Source organism: Patagioenas fasciata, chromosome 1 (genome assembly GCF_037038585.1).
Source record: "Patagioenas fasciata isolate bPatFas1 chromosome 1, bPatFas1.hap1, whole genome shotgun sequence".
Lineage (NCBI taxonomy): Eukaryota > Metazoa > Chordata > Aves > Columbiformes > Columbidae > Patagioenas > Patagioenas fasciata.
This window is the reverse complement of record NC_092520.1, coordinates 110,596,434-110,623,378: the sequence shown is the minus strand read 5'-3', so window position 1 is coordinate 110,623,378 and position 26,945 is coordinate 110,596,434. Positions and strand designations below refer to the sequence as shown.

Sequence of the window (26,945 nt, the reverse complement as noted above, 5' to 3'; positions counted from 1 at the left end):
TATCACTGCAGGCGAGAAACTGAGACTGATGTAGAAAAACGAGGATTTTTATGAATCGGATTGTGTCAAGAGAAAAAAGAATCAAAATAACTCACAGCACAAACCTGATGCTCTGTTAGCAAGCTCACGGCGCTTCCAGAGATATAAATAAACCAGTAGTATAGTACTGTGCCACTGTCACTTTAGCAGTACACAGAGCTATTTATACATGCGGGAGTACTATTCCTGCCACCACATTCCCCAGCGTGTTATCGCTGTCTGTGACGTTGCAGCTGCAGCAAGAGCCACCTCCCTGCAGTATGGGGACATGGGGCACTTGAGGCCAGCACAGCCCATGGCAGCTGCTGAGGGGATGCAGAGCATCCCCAGTGCCAACAAGTCCAAAATCACAGGGAGCCTCTCCCAGGGAAGGTAGGACACAAAAAGACTCAGGTTAACAAAGCTCCAGTTGAACAAGCCCCAGGCAGAACCCTGTGTCCCAATTTCTGCTGCTATCACTCCATAATGAATTTTCTCTCCTTGACCTTTTAGGTCAGGGTTGGAAGGGTGCAGAGAAGTGACTGAACATTCAGCTGTCATCAGTCCTGTCCCTGTGGCACCCTCCAGCTCATGCCTGGCAGAGAGACACTCCTGAAACATCGCTTGCTTGGGGCAGAGATCTCAGCTGGCCAGCATTGCACTTCTATATATATATATATTTTTTTAATCTTTTTCTGACCCATCCTGCCTGCTCTTCTGGCAGCTTGCAAAATACTTACTGGACAAAGCAAACAGGAACCACAGCAACAGGTCACCCTGAGGTCTGCCAGTTACTGAAAGTGCTTTTGGTGTTTGGTGTCACGCCACACAAGACCAAACCACCTCTAACAATATAGAACACATCGATTCTAACCAAATCAAGCCCATGTCTGTTCCCTCTCCCTTCTGCACCGGTAAACCCTCTTCCACCCAGACTGGCAGAACTGCACCTGAACTGCTCCTGGGATTGACCCTCACACCCCCTGACCTGGGACCACAGGTGAGGAGTGCTGGTCAAAACTGTGCTGGTAAGTAGTGACATACACTCAATCCTGAACAAGCACTGTCCCCACAGCTGTGGATCCCAGGGGCTGCACTCCTCCAGCCTGGCCCAGCACTGACCACCTCCACTACAGACAGACATCCACTATGCATAGAAACAAACAACCTCACCTACGGCACCATCTCCTATTTTATGCATCTACAAAGGCCAACTGCAGACAGGCACATTTTGAGCGAGCAGCATCTCAGTCTAGCATTGATTATTAATCAGTAGACGTGTTGGAGGCTAAGAATCAAGAAAATGTCACAGGAAGGTTTATTTTTTCCAAGAGTATTTGAAGGGCCATACTTTGCCAACTTCAAATAATACACTGAAATCACTTTTTCTTTTGGAAATAATATTTCAATTTTCAGGTATCAAATGAACTTCACTATTTTTTTCCTCAGCAATATAGTCTTGCTTTTAAGACAATATATACATCAAACTCTGGGTTTTTTTTTTTCCAGAAAACACAATTTTCCAAATGGTTTTGTAACTGCAGTATATTACAAATGGAGAAGCTCAGCACAGTTTACTCAGATAAAATACAATCTGATTCAGAATAGATTGATAAGGGATTCTAGCACAAAGGTGAGGTCAATCAATGACCATCACCTGTAATAAAGATAATACTTGTAAACTGATAACGCAAAAGATACATTCCATTTAAATATACAAGAAAACAGCTAAGGAATTTATACTTGTTTTTTTCACCAAGGTAAGGTTACATAAGGTTACATAAGGTAACAATGTTGTTCAGCACAGATGTCATTGATGCTTTTTATCAGGATCAGCTATCTTGTAGAAGCTTCTTTAGCTAGATAACAAGTTCTGTACTAACATCACTATCTACACAAGACCACAGAAGCATACAGAGAATGCCTCAAAACAAGCAAGCCGATACCCGAATTGCAGTCTCACAAATCAGCTCAGAACACCCTACAGATAGCTCACTGGTGGCCTAATGCTTGTGTTCTGCATCTTTCAAACTCATAAGATAAACAGCTTGACATTAATTAATTATTTCAATAGCACTTCTTCACTTAGTAGTAGCTGTCACAGGAAAGCTTCAGGATTTTTGAGCAGGAGGGTAATGGCTAGAAAACTCCTTATGGTTTGGTTGTCTCACTCAAAATAATTTGATAGTTCCTTCTGGAGATGTTTAGTAGAGTACCATTAAGTACTATTTAGCTTTTGAGTTACTCTTTGTGTCTCTAAAACTTAGTGATAAAAGTTGGAAACATGAACTCCTAAGTATATCTTTATTCCTTTGCTATGGTATTAAAAGAAGGCGAACCTAAAAGGAAAAAAATTCCATAGAGTATTTCTATTGTAACTTGAAAAAGAAATGGTGTTGCCTTGATCTGAAATTATATGCAACTTCAATGATTTCTTAAAGTTCACAAGTGAAATCTGTTTTTTTTTCCCCAGCACACCTTTGGTATTCAAAACACATCTTCTAGTATTTGTTCATTCAGTCCTCAAAAATGTGCAATTTGCCATTAAGATTTACAACCTGAAATATCACTATCAATGACTCCAACAAGCTGTGTTGTTATCTTGTTGGATATGGGTAACATTTTTGGCCACCTTTATTGCAAACCATTTCAAAGAAAACTGAAGCACCACATCTATTGCCAGTGTAAATAAAAAATAAGGAAAAGCAGAGACTCAAATAAAGAGCAACTAGCTGCAAAAAAACTGCAAGTCTAAATCTATTGTTATATTCATAATCTATTAGTTCTCAGCCTTTACCTTCAGAAATTCAGCCAAGTTGTACCTACTAAAAAATTACACCAAATTCTGATAAAAGCCCAGGCAAAGGGGTAGCCTATCTGTGAATCTGGGGCTGTGAAACCCATTTACTTGTGTATGAACAGTCTAAGATGACATGAATTCCAGTAACTTTTGAAAAAATAATGCATTTCACATGGTGTTAAAATAATCATTACTATAACCTCAGGCTATCTGCAGTCACTTAAAACACTGAGATCCTGGATCACCGATACTATTAATATGCTACTGTTCAGACACGCTACTAATTTAAAAAAGGTTAATGTGTAATTCACTGCAAGACTTTTCCATAGCCAGTATGAAAGAGTACTTAGCGTAGAAGGACTCCACTTCTAAAAATGACAGGATTCCTCTGTTCTTCATGCTCTTATTGCTATACAACATGTCAGTTTATCAAGAAAATTTGCACAAATTCCTATATCGTTGGTGGGAAAATAGAGTAGAGATTTATTCTTTCTCCAAGGCTTTTCAGTATTTTTTTTCCCCAGACAAGATTATTCAGTTTATGTTATTTCAGTGGATTATCTAGTTATAACTTCAGAAGGCAGTTTGTTTCAGTAAAATGTAATGAGCAAGGATCATTTATTCATCATCTTTATTTCTGCCAACTCCATTTCATTGTCCAATTCTAAAAAAAGTGAAAAGTTTTTTAAATTAGCAATTTATTTCTGAAGTAAAACACCCCACTAACGAAGTATATTTTTTTACAGACCCTGGGTGAAATGTATCAGTCATCAAGCAATATTATATGCATTCAAAGCACATTTTTGAAAGGAAGCTACTTTGAAAGATTAAAACTGCTATGTTCTTTCCATAAGCTTACTAAAAGCTGCACTATAGATAAAAAAAATAATCCCAAGTTTGTTGAGAAGGTGGCGTGCACTACTGAGATAGTTTGCATTGGAATCGTTCATTTAATTTTGCAGTGAGATGAAAACACTAAGATATCATTTCCGCATCTACACAGACACTCCTTTGACCAAGTGGCAGGTAAAAAATGCTTCAGTGACTCGTAACCACATGGAGAAAACTGAAATTATAAATTTGAACATTTTAGTTAAATAAACACCACAAAACTGCTGTGTTTGAGTAGCTAAATGTAAATCATGTACTTTGAGAAAGTAAAGGACATCATTAGGGAAAAATAACCGCAGTGAAAGAAATCAGCATTAGGTGATTGGTGATTATCCCCTGCTGGAACCTGTAATTTCAGCTCTGTTCCTGCTGAGGAGGCAATTATTGTTATTCATAGGATGGTGGTTGGATTCATCCTCCTGTCATCAATTCACAGACAGCCTTTGGATGGGACAGTGAAAGACAACACCACTCTTGCATACAACATGACCACTACACTGACAGTCCTGCGTGGGCAAGACTTCATAATCTGTTAATCCATACCCATGCTGCATGTTCCAAGAAAGTTTATGGGGTCTTCAAATCCAAGAGATGCTCCCAGTGGCTATTTTAGACTGTGCTAACAAATAACAACAAAAAAAAGCTGACAAACAGGGAAGAGTGCTGAACTGGTCTGTCTCATGTCATTTCTTCTTACAGTTGTGTTGAAAAATATACACACCTACAATGTTACATGATTCTCTCTGATTTCTCTGATGTAACTATCTTGTGCAACTGATTTGAGGTGATACCTGTTATCTACATTTGGAGACACCTGGATGATTCAACCATTAAGAAATCTCATACTATTTTTTGGGGAAAAAAACAAAGGAGATATCCTTGCCAAAATCCTCAAGAAATTCACACCTCTCTGGATTTCTAAAACACTTATGTTTCAAAACTTCACATCCAAATATAGATTAAAAATTGTAGTAGTATACTAAGACATTCAATGAGTGCTGAATTTTCTTTAAATGAAGTTGAGAAGAGGCAAAATTAAAGGGAATGTTTTTTCTGTGTTGCATAATTACTTGCTTGAGTGCTTCAGGCACTTCAAAGCTTCATCAAGGTGCCCTTTGCACCAGGAATCTGACTTTTATATCCAGATTATCTGATGTAACAGCTAAATCCCTTAGAAAATAAAATATACCTGTTTCCTACATGATAAAGTGAGACAAAGTTATTTTTTGCATTTCAGAAGTGATTGTTTTTTTGGCCTTCAGTGGGGCAGGAGGTGGAGGGAAGCGTGAAGGGTCTCCAAATACAAGGTTGGTAGAGCCTGTGTGGAGGGAATAGTACAGACTGTACTGAAACAACAGACTCCCACCAACCATGAATTTTGGAAGTTTTTGGCAGCTTCTGCTTTTCCCCTCACGCTCCAGAACATTTCAAAGGCAGGATCACAAAAGAAGACATCACATGTTCACTTCAAAACCAAAACTGCGGCTGTGTGGAGAGGCAAGGGGGCAGGCACAGAGGCAACACGCTGTTTGGAAGGGCTCATTACAAAGCACTCGCCTTTATGCCTCTCTGCGCAGTTAAGGATCACAGCCGGGAAAATGATTCACCACCTCTCCATTTAGACAATAAGACAGATTAGCTAACCTGAGACTGCTTTACTGACCTGTGGATCTGACCTAAATACCTGTTAAGCAACAGGGTTTGGTGAATGTAGGACTTCAGGAGTGAAGTGGACTGATACAGACCTGATGCTTTGGCAGTCTCTGCTCTAACCAAGTGGTTTATAAACATGCAGCTGCTGTCTTGCACCTATGAATTATGAGTTTCTTGATGCAACTGTAAGGCTGCCACATACCAGAAACCTGAGGTCACAGAAAAGACCAAAGTAGTATCACCTGTTTAAAGCAACAATTAATGTGACTAAAGAGCAGTAATAAATCTCCTCACACTTTTGCCTTTCCCCTGGGAGGATTTGGTACAGCTTTTCTCTTGGCTGGAAACTCTGACTACATACTGATCAAGACGATCACAGTGTTGTTTCAAGCCAGTGACATGCCTAGAGTTCAGAGAAGAAAGTACTGAAGAAAAAAAAACAAAACAAAACACAAAAGAAACTAAAAACAACTACGCAATTTTCAAACCCACATCATTACACCTATTCACCTAATCCTTGCATCGACACTTACCTTGCACTTGTTTAGAACTTCATCTCACCCAGGGAAGTAGAGAAAGGAGGCAAAGAAAACTACCACTATTTGGATTGCTGACCCTATAATCTTTGTTAATAGTCTCTAATGAATAACCCAGTCATGGATAAACATGCTGGCACTATTATTTTATCTTAGCAGAGTCAGCATGATTCAGAAGAGAGCAGTCATAAGACTGCCACAGTTCCCAGATTGTCAAAAGCTGTGCGAAAACAAAAATTAGTAGCTGAAGCCTCACTCTCATTACCATAAACAACACAGCAGTCTGCTGGTTGATCTAAAATATATACATACACACACACTAACTTAAAAAGAAAATATTACTATCCAACAGAGACTGCTCTAGAGCAGACATGTTTCTCCTGACTGAGAATGACAGAGAAAATCACTATAATAAGTAATTTTATTTATTATACCAGCTTGGCTGGAAAACCAGAGTTCTTTGACACACAGTCCCTCTTATGGCCTTAAATCATGCTGACTTTAAAAGTGCTAAGACAGACACAAGAGTGCATTTAGGCCTGACAGCTCATGCTTCCTTTGCCAGACTCCCCTTTTGAAACACGTGGCAACAGCCATTGCAAGGTACACATCCACACACTGACCACTGCCCTGGCCAGAGAACTGGAACCATTCTTACAGATAACTGCCATAAACCACTGACACCTGCTGTTTTTCAGAAATCAAAACTATGTTTTCTTGACCCTTTCAGGTCAAGACAAGCTGTCTCTGGACCTAGTTTTACTACCTTGACACACCTTCTATGTGAGTTTGTGTGAAGAGGTTCTGTGGCTCTGTATGGGGGAATGGTTATCAGCAATCAGCAGGCTGAGAAACTGAAGATTACAAGCTCAGAATATTACATGCTGAGAAGCAGCATGTGAAAGTCTCCCAGGAGACCAGTTGTGGTATTAAGCCCACCAGAACTGATAAATACAGGACACCATGAGCCTGCTGAGTGTGCACAAACTCACTACCCACAGTAGTATCAATCATTGGTTGCATAACTTGGATCATGTACTAGCAGGTGGCAGTTATTATACACAAACAAACTACACAACTACATAGACACACCTGATAAAGCAAAGGGTTCTTCGAGGGACTTTCTAAACAACCTACCTAGGAGCCAGAAGCTTCAGGAGTTGGGATTGGCCTCCCAATTATTGCTCCTCAGAGTTATTGTGAGCATGCAAGTAAGTGAACGTGTTGTGTGAATAGTTATCTGCTATTATTAACAGCTTTATTAATAAAAAGCCTTCTGTTCATTACGATCTGTATGTCTCCCAACTTGATCTGCATGTCTCCCAACTTGATCTGCATGTCTCCCAACTTGATCTGTTATTATGGAAAAAGGAATATACAGAATCAAGCATCCAACTATTTTAGGAGTTATTTCCCGGTAATACCAATCCCCAGTAACTAGCATTGGTGCTGCTGCCACTAATCAAATTCATTTCTCAAATGATTTGCCCAAAAAAAGTACTTGCAGAACTCTATGCAAGAACTTACTTCTGAGACTTACTTGAAATTCCAGAAAATGGGACTCAAACTGCTCACAACAGAAACACAGAGAACCAACCTAACCAGTTTTCCTAGTCCATGCAATTTGGACTCTCCATTCGAAAACCAGCATGTGCTGGGATTAATCATCACGACAGACCAAATAAATGGAAGGTTAACACCTCTAGTTGCTTATACATCTGAAAAAGTTTAGAAAAGCACATATGTCTAAGCAAAATTCCTCTTGCTGCCACATGATAAGCTTCCAGAAAGTCTCAACCTTTGCTCAAACTCACTCCATTTTTCAATGATTCCTGGGCAGAAAAACCCTATACCAGCAGAAAGCTTTCAAGTACTTCCAGCAGACCTCTAGATTCCGGAACATTAAAGTATGTCCCATGCATATGCAAGAGACCTACCAATTGCATCACAACCGCTGAAGGTTGTGCCATGTCATTATGCATTACTCATCAGTTGGAGAACTAATCCCAGGAATCTTAGAGCTGTTAGGAAAGCTTTTAATGAGATCACCTGATGATACACCAGCTAAGCATTCATGCCTCTGGAAAAACACCTTAGTAGGAACATGTTGTTGGATGTGTTATTATTCTACTCTAATAACTTCACTTTCACACTTCCGTGATTTCACTGCTTGCTTCTTATAAGCAATAACTAACAACACTATGGAATTAGAAACTGGCAACTCTTGTTCTCAGTAGCATCTTTTCATTTATTCTCAGTAGCTTCTTTTCATTTGTCCCACTCTAATAGTTCTACAAAGAGACGAGAACACAAGCAGAAGTTTATCTTTAAAGACAGACAGACACATGATGGTTAGTTACATGATGATATCAAGCTGCTACAGTAATGCTAATAAAAATCAACTGCTGGACTGCTTACACTGCTTTGCATAAAATCCTTCAAGTGCCCTGAGCTGAATAGTGGCTTTGTTCCTCTGAAAGTTTCTGCTCAGCTGGTTTATCAAGGTCTTGCCCTTCGCTGCAAGCCACAGGATTGCACTTTGAGATTTTTTTGCTTAATTTAAATGTTATTATAATCAGGAACTTTCTTCTGGAAATTCCTGTGATAACAGCTTTCCAAACCCTGACAATGAGGTCTTAAGCTTTGATCATGAGCTGAACAGAACTGCAGCTTAACAAATAAAGGTTTTTTTAACAATTCTTTCTCATCCAGTAAATATTGAGTTGCAAATACCCATGACAATTTCATAAGGCACTCTTGACATCTTAATGCCAAATTTCCTTCTACATAGCCAAGAAGCAGACATTTAATACTCTGAGTATCTCAAAAGTGAGACTAGGTCACTAAACTGGGTTGAACTTCTGAAGCACAGTGTTTTCTCATTTACTGTTTTTCTAGATAGTGTTTTGCCTTTAGACGTGCATTGGTTTAGTCCTGTTGCCATTATGAGAAGATGCCTCGGACTGAAAACATCACCACTAATGCTTCTGGAGGACATACATACTGAAGTTGAACTTTCTGATGAAAAAAAAGATATAGAATTATTCTGAAATGTCAGTGTTGAGTCAAGAAATATTTTCCATTCTTCCTGTTGAACTTTTATTGTCAGAGTACATGCTGCAAATGTTAACTATTAAAAATTTGTTTACAGGAAAACTGAAAAGCAAAATTTTGACAACATTAGAAAAATCATGACAAACACTAGGAATGTTTTGTTTACATAAAGCCGAGACAAAAGGAAGCAAAATATTGCAATTTGGGATTTTCTAAGCTTTCTGCCATTCACAAAACTGGTGGAAAAATGATTAAAACGTTACTGCCTCTGCAAGTAGCACCTGCAAGATCACAAGCACTTGTCTTCTTGGATGCATAGGTGGCATCTTGTTCAAACCAGAGAAGGGAAGACTAAGAAGCAAAGAATTGCCCATCATTTAAAATACTTGAGATAGGCTAAAACCACTGAGCAGCTAGTATCAGCAGACAATCATCTATGGGAACTCAGGGAACATGCAAACAAATCTTACATTGAAGCCAGGATAACATCCAAGGAAGGACAGTTTCCTTGAGGATTTAGCAATGAGATTAGCTCTACCACGAGATTCTGGGTGGGAACAGATCACTCAGACCTGAAGGCGTTTTATTACAGAGAGAATTTACGTGAGTTCTTGAAATTTTCTAAGAGGCCTGATCTGGTTCTCCAGCTCCAATAAATACCCCAAAATCTCTCAAATCCAAGGGTGGGCTCTAGAAGACAGGGCTACAAGGTACAATCAGAGTTTCCTTCCTCAAGTGGTAACATTAGAAGTTATTTAAAAGGCTTGATGTATCTTGAAGATAAGCTGCCTCTTCTTTGAATTTGTCTAACCCCATACTCAAATTATGAAATAAAACTGATTGCTTAACTTAGATCCTTTCTATAGCTGTCTTAAGATTTCCACAAAAAAGCTGAAGTTCTACTTGTGTAAACAGTCACCTTTCAAGTTTAATAGGACTATTTCTGATACAGTTAATTTATAATTCAAGAATGATGAATTTGGAAGAGGACTTACAAAAATATAACTTAAAATGTTATTTTCAAAATCTATAACAAACCAATGACTAAGATATCTATAATAGTAATTTCTTGCCAAACGAGCTACAAGTCATCAACCAAAGTACCAGTATTTATCTGCAGAAATAACTGAGCTATAGAATAAAAAGTAATATAAGTACCCGTGAAAATATAAATATTATTTACTAGTATAATTTTAATAAAAATTTATTCAAAATAATTTTAGTTAATAGTCCCTAGGACTTGCACAGTCTCCACACAATCATATCTGAACTGAGCTGAGCTTCTGCTATTTTCAAAGTAACTTGCTGGTAAATGGTACCATTCATTGTCTGATTCATACTTAGCATACTCTCTTCCCGTTCTTTCTGAAGCTTCTTTCTGAATTGCTGAACTCCCTCCGCACTCTCCAGTAGAGAAGCCACAGGAGCATCAGTGATTTTCTTGCCAGGCTCATTCCTCCATGTTAAACTGTTTTCAGCTTTACTTTCTCTTGAGAAGAAGGAACTCCTCAAGGTGAGCATTTCTTTTTCCAAAGCCAGTGCTAACTGTTCAGTAAGGACACCTTTGCTTCCAGATCGCAGGAGTTTTACATCACAGCTTGGTGGGAGAACTCTAGTAAGCCTATGAAGGCACTGGAACAGGACAGTCAGATTTCTGTAAAATAAGATTATGATTTAAGCTACATTTTATCTTCAAAATTATGTAGTGGAAAATAAAACAAAGCAAAAATTATGCTGATTATTGTTTTAACGATTATATGTACTGTATATAGAAGAGTAAGCAAGGGCTTTCTAATTATGTGCACACCAGCCACTGTACTTCAAGAGAACTGACACTACACAAGCTTCAGCAATATAAATATTCTATGTTAAAATTTACGTCCATGAAGGGTTACATGTGCATCACTTGTTTCTTTAAGAAGCAATACACTGTACTTGTTCTGAAACTGCTTGTTTTGTTTTCAGGGAATACTGTTTAATTTAATTGTCTTGATTTAATAGCACAATGGAAATGTGTTGTCAGGTCTACATTTAGGAGCTGAAAATAATTCACTTATATTCATCAACTGTCACTATTAATAGGCATGTACAGCAGGCTATTAGGTGGCCCACAGCTTGTCTTTTTTAAATGGTCACCAGTGGGGCAAAGTTCCACTAAAAACAACCAACCAAACAAACAAAACGGCAACAAAAAACCAACCAAACAAAAACAACAACCAACCAACCAAACAAAAACAAACCAAAACACAAAGCAAAAAAACAAAAAACAGACAGTCAAAATTGTTAAGAAATCAAGATAAAATAGTGCTGGTCATCATCAGGGAACCTACTCCCCTGGACACCAGTGTAGCACATATGACACACTGACACAATCATCATCTCAAGAGGAATATAGAGTTTGTCCAAAATCTTATTTCCAGTGTTTTGCCAGGTAAACAACTCAGAAGATGTCTTCTGATTAAAAAAAAAAAAACAAAAACGAAAAACAAAAACCTCAGGGAAAATAAAACCTCACACCAAAACCATAGAAAAGCCAATCCAAAAAACCCCACGAGCATCCTTAAGTAGCTAATTTTCTCACACAGATCAGAAAGGTGTTTTCCTTAAAGTGCTTCTCTCTCAATTTAATTATCTTAAATTCCACTACTTATAACACATACAGCTTATTTTGATTATGAAAGGCTGAGAGAAAGAATGGTCTGTAGCTCCCACCTGTCACAGAACTATCCTAGTTGGATAAATATCAATACAAAGAAGGGCAAAAAAAAAATATGGAAAATACAATCATAAACAATCATATAACCATAAAAAATGTAGCTCACAATTAATGCAAGATTGGACCAAAAACTGAATAGCATCAAGTAATCTTTTCAAAAAGAACTGAAAGTCTTGAGGCTTAAAATTTTCTAATTGGTTTCCTAAACAAATCAACTTTTTCTCCCCCTGCCCCCTTTTTTTTTAACATCCCCTTAAGGACTTTTCTTTAAATTAACACATGTTGAAGAAAAAAATTATACTAGGAATAATGTAGAAAAAATGAATATAAAATTACAATGTAGTGAAACAAATAACAGAAATAGTACCAAGCAGATATTAATGGAGATTAGACTTATTTGTAACTCAGTGTTCTAGCACAGACAAAATTAAACAATGTAGTTCAGGTTCTGCCATAGTTCTAATTTAAAAATAATTCTGTCATTGCTGGGGGTTATCATATCATTGTATTGGAATCATAGTGGTTTTGATTTTCGCTGTTGTTTATGGTACCAGTAAGAAATGCCATAAAGATTAAAAAAAAGTGTAAGCGAAATGTATATACTCCAAAATTTTTGAGCAAATTTACCTGCAAAATAATGTCAGAACTCCTTCAAATGGATTTTTCAGGGTCCAGTTAAAAACTGTACCATACACATTTCCTGCTTTATGACAGAATATATTGTCATGGCATTCCTTAAATGGTGTGCACTCCATTTCTCCCAGTAACCACGAATTTACTGGAGTCAATGTGCAGTCAGAAGACACCATCTGAAAGCAGAATCTGTTGGATACTGCAAGGACAGAAAGTATATCTTCCATGGAACCTGCAAGAAGATATAGTAAAAAGTAAAAAAAGTAAAAACTAAAAAATTCTTAAATCTACTTGTGTCAAGCAAAATAGCTGATTAACAGAGCTCCACTTATAGAATGAAAGCACTACACATCACCTTGCCAAAAGAAGACTATTAGTCTCCTGTGATGGCAAGATGACATGGTGGCTTTAGCCAATGATACAGCAGTAAAGGAAGAAATAGATTAAAATTAATTGCAAACAATCAATGGGACATTTTGCTACATATGCAGAAGCCCACTTCAAAATCGATTCAATCAAGAATATTAAGAGAAAGGAAAATAAATGACCTTAATAGACGTGTAGATGAGGAAAAGCTTCAATTATTTTGGTATTATTTAAAAGGTAATACTATGTCAGAAAAAAAAATAATTATCTAATTAACAGTAAATATCTTACAGAAAAATTGTAGGATTCAGCATACTGTACTCAGTCTTATCTTAAAAATTAACAAAACCTTACCTACAACTTAACATTTTTTCCATTTTAAAAAACATTCCATCTTTATTTCACAATAGATCTAAGTAATTCATGTTGAAAAAGACAGGTATGATTACACTTTGAAAACAGCTCAGCATCATCTAGCGTAAATGTGAGAATCAACCATATGTCTATTAATCCAAATTGTATCAGTCCATTTACCTGTACAATAACTATTATCCCTTTGCATCTTTACTGAATATTTTCCATTTGAAATATCTTCCAGACTTAAGAAAATTTTCCCACAGAGTACAGTGATCTTTTTGCGCTCCTGTAAGTGATCATTCTGATGTTCTTGTTTCTTTGCATGTAGAAGAACTATGCAACATACACGATGAAATGCCAACAATGGTGAAAGGCTGGTAACAGCAATGACTGTCTTTGCTCCATCCAGTTGAACGCTTGAACATCTCTTAGGACACTCTTTTTTCAGATCATTCTTGCCATGCAAGTCCAATTTCATCTTTTTTGGAGGGGGCTCAATTTGACATGAGGAGACAGACAATGCTGAGAAGGCTTTGTTCAGCTTTATGATTTTATTCCGACACTCAAGAATTGGAGAAATCGAAGAGAAGTCTTGATCCAGCACTAGAGATAGGCTGACATCACTCAGTGACCTGTGAAAATTCATACAAGATAACTGTACTTTCAGTTTGTATTTTGCCTTCTGACAAATAACCAGAACTTTGCAGATATGTAAAGACATTTAGAAGACCACAGATTCCAATATCATTTATAATTCACTTTTAAAGACTTTATTTTAAAAAAACAATCCAGAAATTATCAATTCTGTCCCCTTTCTGATGTTCTATGTTGTTTTATAGATATTCAAACAAAATTGAATGTAGAGAGTAAAATAAAAGGTTTAAAATGCTATTACCTTAAACACAGTAATTTCCTGAAATGTATGAAGTACTTTACTTATTCAACACAAGGTTCTTTCAATGAAATCCTAATATTACTATTTGAGATCCTCTCTTAAGGAACATTTTGTTCTGTCAATCAATTCAGTCTCAAGATGCCACTGATATCTGAAAGTTTTATGAGTGTCTAATTTTCTTTATAGAGAAGTATCACCACTTCACAATGCAGTTCAAACCATCACTGCAATCTTGCACTAGTAGGAAGCACAAAAATAATCAATAAAGACTTACAGTGTTGAGGGTGAAGAGAAAGCAAGGCCTTTACCCCCAAAGCACAGGTCATTGTATATAGTACTGAACTGGAGCACAGAAGCCCTAGGTTCTGCTGTTAGTCTACCAGGTAACATTTAACAAGTTACTTCATCTTCACAGATCTTTTTTTCAACTGTAAAAATGAGGGAGAGGGCAATATTGCTGCTCGTTTTTTAAAAAAAAATAAAAATTGTTCCAAATCTTCTGAGAATTTCTGAAGCTATACAGGAATTAGGTATTTAATTTCATAAACAAAGTCATCACCATCAAAGCTAAAAGGATAATTACCGAAAAGGCAAAAAACATCTCTTGTCTCAGTAGCTCTTAACAGAGGCTGTCAGGAAGATGAGGTCAACCTTGTAAAGTCATAGCAATCTGGCAGTTGAGAAATAGTATATCAACAGCTCCAACACAACGGCCAAAGGGCACAACAGGTCAGGTCCCTCACAGCCACTTGAATGATTTTCAGTGGCATCAGTAGTCTTAAAGCCTACCCTAACACAGTCTCAGCTACACTGCTTGTGGGACTATAGGTCAAAAGGTAAGTTCTGACACCACTGAAGTTTACATTACACAATGCACATGGTGAATTTATGTTTCATGTAATCCTGTATTTTTAAACTGTGTTCCAAATCAGCTCCCTCCCTGTAAGGGCAAAATGACATAAGTGGTGCTTACAACTAGAACTAAGCAATTCAAATGAACAGAATAAACAAATCATTTTAAAGACAATAAGAACAAGCAAATAATTTTGAAGATTTAAGCACCGTATGGCTGATTGTTCCACATAATTTACACAATACATAAGGTTAGTAAGTACCTTATTTGACTGGATATCGGACCATATTATAGTTCAATTCAAAAGCTGAATAATCATTAAGCTGATCAGGGAATTTTAAATGTTTTCTTCTGCGCTTCTTTAAGCAAGTCACTCTTTAGGAATGGTAAGACTTTAAGAGTAAGGCATCAGAAACTGTATAGCTAAGACAGAGCCTCATCTACACTACATGCTGATGGCAGAATAGCTATGTCAACACAGACTATAAAAAAAAATAAGAACCATAATCTTTGTCAAAGAAAACTCCATTGTAGAAAGCGTCCAGTAGTGATGTGGTTATGCTGACACCACTGATTTTTGCTGTACAATGTAGTTTTTTTGTACAGTGCTAGAAAGAGACAAGCGGCAGCAACAAGACTGACAAGACACACACTTGAAACAGTTTATATAGAGATGTTCAAAATTAGAAAGTTGAAAGCTCAAAACTCTGCTTTTGCTACTACAGAACTTAACCTGCAAATTCAGTTTCTATAAAACTACCCAATGAAATTATTAGATAAATGTATATACTTACAAGTAAAATGATTTGACTAGTTTTACTCCAACTACCAAGCTGTCACCCACCACACGCTGCCACAATTTCTCTACGAAGTGCTCTGGAACATTAGATGCCAATGATGCTTCTTTACTAAGTGAATGAGGAGGATTTTCTACATCATCCCAGAGAGAGACAAGACCTTCCTTACAGAAAAATGGTTTTTAGATAAATTAAATGGAGTTATTAGTTCTTTTTTATACTGCATCATGTTTTACCACAAACTATTGCTGAAAGTTTTTTTAAGATACATAAAATTAAATTTATATAAATTAGTTTATTCTCTATAATAGATTCATAAGACAGAATTGCATTTTCTTAAAACATATGATATCAGGAAAAACACAAGTCATTTTCTCCTTGTAAACAACACACGTATACATCTTGAACTGTCATGCAATTAATTGTCCAAAGAAGATTTAAGGTACTAGAATTTGCTTTATATTATTGCATTAATTGCTCAAAATTTTGTTGTCTGAACCTGGTTGACTTGAAAGGAACCACATTAATTTAAAAGGACATCAACTGCAAGTAAATTAGGAGGCTTATTTTGAGCAACATATTAGGATAACATTTTCCCAACCTCCATCACCTTTTCAGCCCACAGTTCACTCTGCCCCATTATAAAATAATTTTTTCTTACACAGATCTATGACAGCTCATTTTTTGTAACATGTTAGATCACAGACAGATATTCAATATCTAGGCAACTGTGCCAATTAAGACTGTACACGCCCCTACTGTTTGTCACTAAATCTTTGTTAGAGGTTACCCCTCCATAGAACTCAGTTGACAGGAGGTATTGTGCAACTCAGTTTCAAGTAGAAAACTAAATTTAGTCTTAGCTATGTACATTGACAGGTTAAGGTAATGAATCAAACTTAAAAAGCAGATAAATGAGTTTTGATAGTGGCAAACCCTGATGGTGAAAGTAACAAGTGGTTGAGGGAAGCAACCTCTACAAATGGTTTGGCAGAATTCAGCAGCGATTTCTATTCTCTTCTGCATTTTACCTTTTCTGCAGGTGGTAGAATATGGGTTCTTCCTTCAACAAGATCTATTAATGCTTGGCAAGATTTGAGAATAACCCTCTTTTTAAGTCGTAAGTGCTGCTGTAGCTCTCGAACATATTTCCAACCAGCCTGTAAAAAATAAAAATGATCATTAGGCTATGCTCAGGTCTACTGCAAATAAGAACTGATATTGAAGCTACCAAGATACTGGCTTAGGTTTCCATCTTTATGCACGTATCACAAGTAAAGATGCTGGCATTCCTCAGCTAATGCTTCTAAAAAAATGTTCAAGTCAAGATACTTTGCTGCTAAAATGTGAATCTAAGAATCTTGGCCTCTCAATATTAAATCTAGATTTTAAGATAAACATCTAAGGTAAATTTTATCAAATTATGTAGATATTCAGCACTTACATTATTGTAAATATATTGAAGAGTTGACAGTTTTACAAACAGACATACACACAGGCTACATCTCAGTTAAAAAAAAAAAAAAAAAGGAGCATGCCAGCACCAGCTTTAAGAAAGCTCCTCAAAAGCTATTCTCTGGAAAGCAAGTTCCAGAGAAGTCCAGTGCTGCCAAGGAGAGAACAAAGTTCACCACTGAAATGCAAAACAAACTCCCCTCCCCACCAAAAAACAAACAAACAAACAAAAAACCAAACCAAAACAAACCCAAAGAACAGATCAGGATCAATCATAACCAATAGAGAAGCCTGAATAATAAGCACGGAATGTAAGCAAAGTGATGCCATCTGCTCAAGCTGCAATGGCAAAAGGTTTTTTGAGCAAGCAGCACTCATTATGATAAGTTCTGTAAAAAAATTTCCTTGCCACCTATCAAACCATGCATCATCAGTACCAGATTCCAAGCAATAATCCAGTGCCAAACTTGGGTCAGGAGAATAAAAAGGAGAGTTAAGCACAAAGATGGTTCTACACTACCTCCCTAATCGAGGTCATCAGACTATGAGACTATTATATATTCCCACTGGTGAGCAACTCCTGAATAAACAACTGAGAAACATAAAGCAAATGGGAAGCACAGATTGAGAAGCAGCCAAAATGGCCAAAGACTCACTGATCTATGTGTTCTCAGGGATCTGGCTTTTATAAGCTGTTTTTCCTCAAAAGAGCAACACAAGAAAGAGACCTGAAATGTACCAAATGGCAAACCCAAGACTGGGTAGAGCCTCCCCATCAGCTCTCTCTGGAGCAAGTGACATGCACATCCTTTCTGGCATGTGCCAAAATGCGCTGTACAACAAGCATCAGCAGAAGTCACAATCTTTGCACCATGAAACTAAGAAAACAAAACTAGATCCTCTTAAAATAGAAATTAAACATCAGCATAAAAACAAGGCAGTCCAGAGCCAAATACAATAGAGCTGTGAGTAAATCCAGCATGAAGGGATGAACAGATGTAGCCTGTGTCAAAAGCAAAGCAAATTAAGGCAGAGGCTTAGAAGTAAGTAGAACAGCCAAGTGCCTTGGCACATTGCAATTAAAGTTGCAGTATTCATAAATAAATACATTAATACCCATACATACAGTTCTGAAACTGCTGAGCCAAGAACTGTGGCACTTTTACAAAGGCAAGAAAATGGAAAGGAAGATGCTCAATTGATAAGACTAAAAAACATTAGGAAAAGCAAAGGTAAAATGGAAAAAGTACACAAAAAAGCCAGAGGAAAAGATAATTCAGAGATCTGTAGGCTGAAGCTGCTCATATGATAAATAATCGATTATATGTTTTTCGAGGGACTAAAATCCCTTATGAAAAAACATCAAAAAGAAAATGGGCCAATCTACAGCAACAGACAGAAAAAAAATACTTAAACTAAAATAGTTATAAAAGTCATATATACAAAGCATTTCTTAAATAGCCTTATACCCACTACCAAATCAGCATAATCACAATGAGAATAAAACAATTAGATGTTGCAGCATTTCAACAAATCAGCAGGAAGGATTAAAAAAAATACCTACCCCAAAACAGGCACATCAAGTCAAAGGAAACAAGTTAATTGTAGGTAAAAGAATTTAGCATTATAATCCTTACAACATTGTTAAATGGGGAGGCAGAACAGGTCAGTGGACACAAAAAGACACTTTGGACTCATAGTATTTTTGTCATAATAGCCAACTAAAACCGTAAGTAACCGTGTAACCTCAGTTGTTGTCATGTAACTGCAGTACTGTGCCAAGGGAGGTCTTCCGAAAATACTAGAACAAGCACTAAAGAAAAAAAAAAATCTTCAGAGAAAAGTCTGCATTCAGGTCCAAAGCATTGTATACAATATAAACATAGAATAGTCCAAAAATACAGCCCCATATATTTTTCAATTTCACTACCTGCAAAATGCAACTTATACGTATTATAGCATATAACTTAAACGCAGCCTACTTATGTGCAGTGGCCCATAATTCAGCCCTGCCAAAGCTGTCACATGGCTAGAAAACAGCTGGACGTATATGAAAAAAACGGTAAGCAACAAAGGTATGAAAAAGGGCTGCACCTGCTATTTCATTTTGCCCTAAAACACAAGATTCCACAGAGATTGCAAAAAGAGGATTTGATTGCAAATTTCTAGAAGACCTGAGTTTTTATTGTAAAGAACATTTAATGAAGAACTGTTGTTTTCACATAACTGAAGATCTGGCACCCGACCCCTGCAGGTGGGGAAGGACCAAGAGACATTGGACTATGAATTCTTAATGTAATACACAGTCTCTTCCCAGAATATGTACTGACACCTGTATACATACTGATACCTGTATTGATAAGTTAACTTAGGGAGAAGTGTAGCCAAAGTACCAGGAATCCATATCTTAAATAGATTGATAAGGGGAAGGGTATTGCGTGCGTCGGGATAGTCTGTAAACCCTGAAGTACCCAACCAATGGGGAACGGGAGGGAAATTGTGGCCGGGATTTTGGGGAGATATAAGGAGAGGTTTTTTGCCCTATTAGGTGTGCTTAACTTTAGGTAGAACACCCGGTCTTGCAAAATCGTCATTAAAATATGCTTTGCTGAGAGATCCTGCCTGGGCCTATTATATTTGCAAAATAATTGTTTCCTGCATTATGATAAATATCAAGAAGGACCACTTCAAGGCTAACTAACCTCTGGAAATTCCTAACCTACGCAGGGTCCATGCACTACTACATCAAAACAATCACCCTTGAAATTCGATTATACATCAGATGACAAAAACCAGCAAGAGTACTTCACTGTTCAGGCAAACGTAGAATAACGGAGAGCTCAACAATGATGCAACAGTAAGGTTAAAAAGAGCTATCTGCACCTACTTCCAAATTCATCAGTATGACAATTTCAAAGATTTTTCAGCATTAAAACATAGGATGATTTTCAACTTCCTTGAAATGCTTGTGCTGGCATGTGGCTTTGAAAATAAGAGATCTAAAAGATCTTAAATTAATAAATTAAAAAACAGGTCTTATGAAGGATTCTGGGTCTGTAAGAAGACCTTTTTCAGCAGATGACACATGAAATATCCAGCCAGCTTGTTTCCAGCAGAACCAGTAAAATGTGCAAGAAAAACAGTTTTAAAATATACGACTACTCCAAATAATCCAGAAAAAGAAGAAAAAGCATTTGGAAGGAAGCTTGCACTTCTGCATATAAAAGCCAATAGGCAAACTGAAGAACTGTAAAAATCTAAGTTTGGAAGAGACCTCAAGGGGTCCTTGAATGAATCAAATTTCTACTTTTTTTTTTTTTCCTTCCAGGAAGGAAGAAAAATTATTGTCCAGTTTCCTCCAAACCACAGTTTTTATCTTTTGGAAGATGTATCATATCTCTTTACACATCTCTTTTGTAATTAGAACCAGAAAAGTTTTTTTTCTTTTTTTCAGTCTTTTCTTAATGAGTCATAGTCTTTTATTTTAGTACTAAACTTTTGCCAGTTAATTGGCTGCCTTTTAAAGGCTGTCATAATAGACTAGTTAAGTTTTTACTAATTCTGAAATGAAGGGAATAATTACCTCCTATCTTATACATAAAGCAGTCTTAGCAAATTAACAACAGCCTCATATCATTAAGTCAACTTTAGATTCATGCAATCTTCTAAATCTCTTTTTAACCGACCAACAACACCACAATCACAAAAAAAACCCCACCCCAACAAACAAACATCTTCATATTTGGTCAACTGTAGAATCATAGAATCATTTTGATTGGAAGAGACCATCAGGATCATCAAGTCCAATTATAACTGAACTCTGGTACCAAACCATCTCCCTAAGAACCTCATCTATATGTCTTTGAAATATCTACAGGAATGGTGACTCAACCACTTCCCTGGGCAGCCTGTTCCAATGACCAACAACCCTTTCTGTGAAGAAATTTTTCCTAATATCCAATCTAAACCTTTCCTGGTGCAACCTGAGGCCATTTCCTCTTGTCCTATCACTTGCTACTTAAGAGAAGAGACCAACACACTCCATGCTACAGTCTCCTTTCAAGTAGTTGCAGAGAGTGATAAGGCCTCAGCCTCCTTTTCTCCAGGCTGAACAGCCCCAGTTTCCTCATCTGCTCCTCATCACACTTGTGCTCCAGGCCCCTCACCAGCTTCATCGCCCTTCTCTGAACTCTCTCCAGCACCTCAATGTCTTTCCTGTAGTGAGGGGCCCAAAACTGAACAGAGGATTCAATGTGCAGCCTCACCAGTGCTGAGTACAGGGGGACAATCACTTCTCTAGTCCTGCTGGTCAGACTATTTTTGACACAAGCCAGGATGCTGTTGGCCTTATTGGCCACCTGGGCACACTGCTGGCTCATGTTCAGCCGGCTGTCAATCAACACCCCCAGATCCCTCTCTGCCAGGCAGTTTTCCAGGCACTCTTCCCCGAGTCTGTAGCGCTGCCTGGGGTTGTTGTGACCCAAGTGGAGGACCCGGCACTTGGCCTTGTTAAACCTCTTACAAGTGGGTTCAGCCCAACGATTCATCTGGTCCAGATCCCTCTGTATGGTCTTCCTATGCTTCAGCAGATAAACACTCCCACCCAACTTACTAAGGGTGCACTCAGTCCCCTCATCCAGATAACTGATAAAGAGCTTACACAGAACTGGCCCCAATACTGAGCCCTGGGGAACACCACTCGTGACCGGCCACCAACTGGATTTGGCTCCGTTCACCACAACATTTTGGGCCCGGCCCTCCAGCCAGTTCTTTATCCATTGCAGAGTACACCCATCCAGATCATCAGCTGCCAGCTTCTTCAGGAGAATGCTGTGGGATATGATGTCAAAGGCCTTACTGAAGTCTAAGTACACAACACCCACAGCCTTTCCCTCATCCACTAAGTGAGTCACCTTGTCATAGGAGGAGATACCCATTTAGTATCTCTTTAGTATACTGCAAACAAACATCCTAGAGAGTAGTATGCTGGGAGTTTACTAACAGGATAAAAGGTAGAAAGAAAGGCAATTATATATTCCCACTGATTACTTGGACTCCAACAAGTTCCCCCCCCAGCTTGTTTTATAAATAATGCTAAACAAAAGAAAACATTTTAGCTTTGCCTACTCTGCAAAATTATGGTAATAGAACTGCTAGCAATAGGAGGAGAAGCATCAACAAGTGGTGAAATGTTCATATTCACTAATTTGGGCAAAAGTAAAAGCCAACTTAACTGAAGTCCATGAAAAAAGAAACAGACCATAACACTCTCTTTTATTTTCAGGATTAACTGCCACTCATCATCACTCACTAGGAACCTAGCATTATACTATCTCAAAATATGTAACGTGGAGCAATAGAAGTCTACATTCTAATTTTATTAAATGGGTATTTAAACATCTATGAGTAAAATGACTGTTATGAAGCTCTGATGGGATGGCTTCCTCATTGTCTCAAAATTTTAATTAAAATTGAATTAGACTCTTCCAATTACCCAAGTGCATTTTAACAACTGAGAGAACTGAGGCACAGACTTTCACTGATTCAAGAATGGATACTTAATAATATTGTCTTCTCCCTGAACCACTTCTCCAATAAAACCAGTACCATTAACCTCATCCTATAGATAATGTAATGATGCAGAAAAGTAATTTGGAGGAAATACAGAGGCAGAACTATTTGGTACAAACCTGTAATCTTGTTTCAAGGGCTTGAACAGTAAGTAAACCATTCTCTTGCAATCCTTCTGCAGCAGGAACACAATGTTTGTAATTAATACCACTCTAAAAAAAATTCAGACCAAAACAAAACCCTGAATTAATTAAAACGCTGAAAGTAAGGTGCAAACTATTACGTAGCATTTTAAAAACCTGGGGGAAAACAAAGGAAACCAGAAGAATCACAGTATGCATTTTAAAAGAAAAATCTTATCTTCTGAAACCAATTAAACATTGATAGTATCTAATGGAAAGACCCAATAATGAGAAGATAATTAAAACTACTATGGCCTTAATTAAGAGTTCTTAGCCAAAAGGTAAGCACTGTAGCAAATCTGTTACATATGTGACGCATTTTCAATTGCATTATTTTAATTTCCCAAAAGAATGTTGATGCTATCAAGTAAGTAGAATAATCTCTTCAGATAACTTATGACTACAGTAGGGAATGTTGTATTCAAACTTCAGGGCATTTCACAGAACACATCTAATTTCACTTTGCACCAATAATTTAATGATTTCTTGAGGTTTCTTAATTTAGTAAGCACAGACTGAGTAGCTAAGAAAAGGCAAACTGAACTTACTGCATAGTCAACCCCTCCAAGATCTGTTATTTTGAATGCACTTAATACATCTGTATTGGAGTCATCCTTAAAAAGCAGGAGCAGTTGCTCACTTCCAGAGCCAATAAAATCATCCACCAGAACAGACTTCACTTTTTGCCATTTGGAAGCCACCTACAGTAGAAGAGGTTTAAAAATATATATATTTGAGTAAATCTTGGTTTTGAGATTTCACTTTCTTGAAGCTTGCTTTCGGTAAAGAGGCAGCCTATTCAGGTGCATAGAATACACTATTTAAAAAAGTTTCAAGCTCTCACTCCACCATTCAGAATCTATATAAATCTGGGGAAAATTACCATTTCTCTTTAAAGATGCCTTTCCAGAACACAGGCGGCAGAGAAGATGACAACTTTTAAGTGTACTCAAACAGATGAATGTAAAAGCTTTAATATTTATTTAGAACCAGTAATACTTGCAGATCAGTTAAGGACATGATACCTTCGACATTTGGAAATATCTTTGTTGTATTGCACACTTAAATATGTTTGACAGGTAAAGACAAATTGTACAATAATGTTGATGACTAAATAAGACAAACTTTCATTTCCTGTATTATGTAAGTATTCTTGACAGAGTGTTACAAAACCCTAGCAGTTAACTTTGTCTCTCCTGAATTTAGGAACCAAAAGCAATGCCTCTTGTCATTTCCATTAAATGATACTTTTTGTTCCTAGGAAGTGAGACTCAAAGGCTTTTAAATCCCATTGAGAAGTTTATGTTTTGCAATGATATCAATTTCACTTCAACATAAATTATGTAGGCACACGCATAACTATCTTACAACTTCCACGTTCTCATACTATGAAAGTTTTCAATTAGCAACAGAAGCTTTGTCTCAAATTCATAAAAGGTATTATTAAATAACAGGATCCAGAGTTTATTTTCAGATATTTAAGCAGGTAACGAAAACAAAACAATCTCATACTTTAGGTAGGTTGTTCTAACAGAAGCAACAATAGCAAAGAAAACCACTATAGAACTTAGAACATGTAGCTTTTCAGTTGCAGGAGGTTCCAATTAGGCAACATATACAAAAAAAAGAGTAATAAAAGAGAGCTGTTTAAAGCCACAAATACCTGTAAGCTGTCTCTCCTCTGTATAACACATATATTTCCGGAGGCAAACAACACAATAAACAGCAAATCATTGCTACTGGTTACAGCTGTTATTACTGAACATGGTTTCTCATAAGGAAGGTCACAAACACCTTTAGGAAGACCATCTTGGAACCAAATAAGCTGATTCTTGTTAGTTATGGCAACAAGTGATATTCGGAGTTGTTTTTTCAATATCTCATTCTTGCACACGTAGACAGAAGATACCACTCTGCTGTAGGCATGAGGCATAAAGCAGGTGCCAGTGAGCATTTTTTGTTTTTCAACTGCATATCCGAAGAACTCACTACCCCAGATGGCTCTGTCTGAAGTGGAAAACTTATCCTCATCTTCACTCTCTGGCAGGCAAGCAGATCTTATCCCTAAGATGACAGTGCCTTCATTTTCAATTTCACCTGTCCACACAACAGAAGAAAGCTGAACAGGAGCACTTAAAACTGTGCAGGTATTGGAAGAGATGTAGAACAGCTTGTTGGCATGCCTCCACAAGACTGAAGGGCCAGTAAACAGCCTGATGTCTTCTTTCAGCTCATACTCCAACGTAAAATGAAAGGACTGCTCAAATTGATTTGAGCTGTGAAGCAACAATAAAAGATATTTGACAATATTGTTCCGTTTTTTCTTTTTCATCAAAATGCAGGGAAGAATAATCCCTGTTCTGGAATCCGTTATGCAGCTACAACAAACTATTTCAGTTTTGAAGTGACTGGCACAAATGCTGAATACTCCAGAAGACTTTTGAACAAACAGCTTAGTGTCTCTGTTGAACGCCATTCTTCTGACACATAAGTTTGTTGTTTTATCAGCTGCTCCCTCCACATGTTTTGTTTTTGACAGCTGAAATATAAGGACTTCGCCATTGTAGGACAAGAATTGTTCTTGCTCACCTAGAAGCATCTTTATTTATCTTTATGTATATTCCTCTACAAGAAAACTGTATGCATCTCCATTTTTGCCAGGATTAATTCTCTGAAGGTATTTTAACCTATGCGGACACTTTCCACCTACAAAAGTGAACAACAAAAAAATAATTTTGGAACTAGCTGAACTGATTGTTAAGAATAAGAAAAACTATAAATTGCAAAGTATTGACATAGACTAATTTGAGAATAAGAGGCCAGTATGTGTTTTAATCTCGCAGATTAAAATGAAGTTAAACAACTTTGTACTGAGAGTTTTAAGCAACAGAAGCATTTCAAAAACATATTTTAAAGTTTATATAAAAAAGCATAAGTTCCCTGATCATCAATAGCTGCACGGCATAATGTAAACTGAAAGAAACTAAACCACACGTACACTGTTCATGTATTGCAGGTGTCAGCTCCACAAATATACTGAGTGGACTGGAAAGCAATGGTGCTTTGAACTCTCAAATGTAAGAACCTTCATTCAGGTCACAGAATCACAGAATGTTAGGGATTGGAAGGGACCTCAAAAGATCATCTAGTTCAATCCCCCTGCTGGAGCAGGAACACCTGGATGAGGTTACACAGGAAGGCATCCAGGTGGGTTTTGAGTGTCTCCAGAGCAGGAGACTCCACAACCTCTCTGGGCAGCCTGTTCCAGTGCTCTGTCACCGTCACTGTGAAGAAGTTTCTTCTCAAATTTAAATGGAACCTCCTGTGTTCCAGTTTGTACCCATTGCCCCTTGTCCTATCATTGGTTGTCACCGAGAAATGCCTGACTCCATCCTCGTGACGCTCACCCTGTATGTATTTATAAACATGAGTGAGGTGCAGGCTTCATTAATAAATATAATTCATTCTTGGTTAAAATTATAAGGCGCCTTAAAGGAGAAAGATCTCTGAAGAAGAGTCAAATTATTTTGCCCCCAAGAAGACTCCCTCCCTCCCTCAAATAGGATCTTGGGGACCGAGAGTGAACCGCAGCCGCCTCACCAAGTTCCACTCAACTTTCGGGTACGAGACGATCGCCCCTCGCCTGGCTCAGCCGCCCGGACGGGCAGCCTCCCCCAGCCGGCTGAGGGGGCCCGGGCAGCTGAAGCTCCGCAGCACCGCACCCGCGCAAGCCCGCCAGCTCGGCCAGGCCTCACCGCCCCCTTCCCCGCGCCGTGCGGCTTCCATGGCGGTCGCGGCCCCCGAAGCTCTAGGGCGGCAGCGGGCCCCGGCCCGGCTTCCCGCCACGAAAGCCGTTGACAGCCGTTAACGCCCTCCCCAGCCGGCCCCGGAGGGGTGGCACGGACCCGTGCAAGCTGCTGCAGAGACAGCCGGGCCGGAAAGGAACAGCGACCGTAAGCTCCGCGGCGGCAAGGCCTTACTCGGTTCCCGAGACCGCTTCACTCAGGCTTCGGAACAGGTGGGGGAGAGAAAGAAGCTCCGAAACTCCCGCCGCAGGGAGCATGACGGGAGGGGAAGCGGGCGACGGAGCCCGAACGTCGCCGGCACAGGGGTGGAGTCACGGACGAAGCCCCAGGAAGGGGGCGTGGCCGGAGGGGTGAGGCAGGGC

General features: G+C 38.2%; 1 protein-coding gene across 1 annotated transcript; it reads right to left on the bottom strand.

The window, feature by feature from the left end:
• Nucleotides 1-1,313: 1,313 nt before the first annotated feature.
• FANCB (FA complementation group B) lies at nucleotides 1,314-26,945 on the bottom strand. The gene is made up of 9 exons (XM_065844309.2): nucleotides 26,758-26,945; nucleotides 24,441-25,483; nucleotides 23,326-23,478; nucleotides 22,715-22,807; nucleotides 16,601-16,729; nucleotides 15,567-15,733; nucleotides 13,202-13,656; nucleotides 12,296-12,533; nucleotides 1,314-10,606 (listed from the first exon to the last, which is right to left on the bottom strand). The coding sequence occupies exons 2-9, from the start codon at nucleotides 25,374-25,376 to the stop codon at nucleotides 10,186-10,188; spliced, it is 2,592 nt and encodes an 863-aa protein (XP_065700381.1). The 5' UTR covers nucleotides 25,377-25,483; nucleotides 26,758-26,945; the 3' UTR covers nucleotides 1,314-10,185.

Bases quoted from the DNA above. Each gene is read 5' to 3' on its own strand.
- FANCB (XM_065844309.2), bottom strand. From the start codon at position 25,376: ATGCTTCTAGGTGAGCAAGAACAATTCTTGTCCTACAATGGCGAAGTC. The intron at 15,734-16,600 runs GTAAAATGCAGA...TTTTTCTGTAAG, and splicing joins TTCTACCACCTGCAGAAAAG to GAAGGTCTTGTCTCTCTCTG. The intron at 12,534-13,201 runs GTAAATGGACTG...ATCTTCTTGCAG, and splicing joins GGATAATAGTTATTGTACAG to GTTCCATGGAAGATATACTT.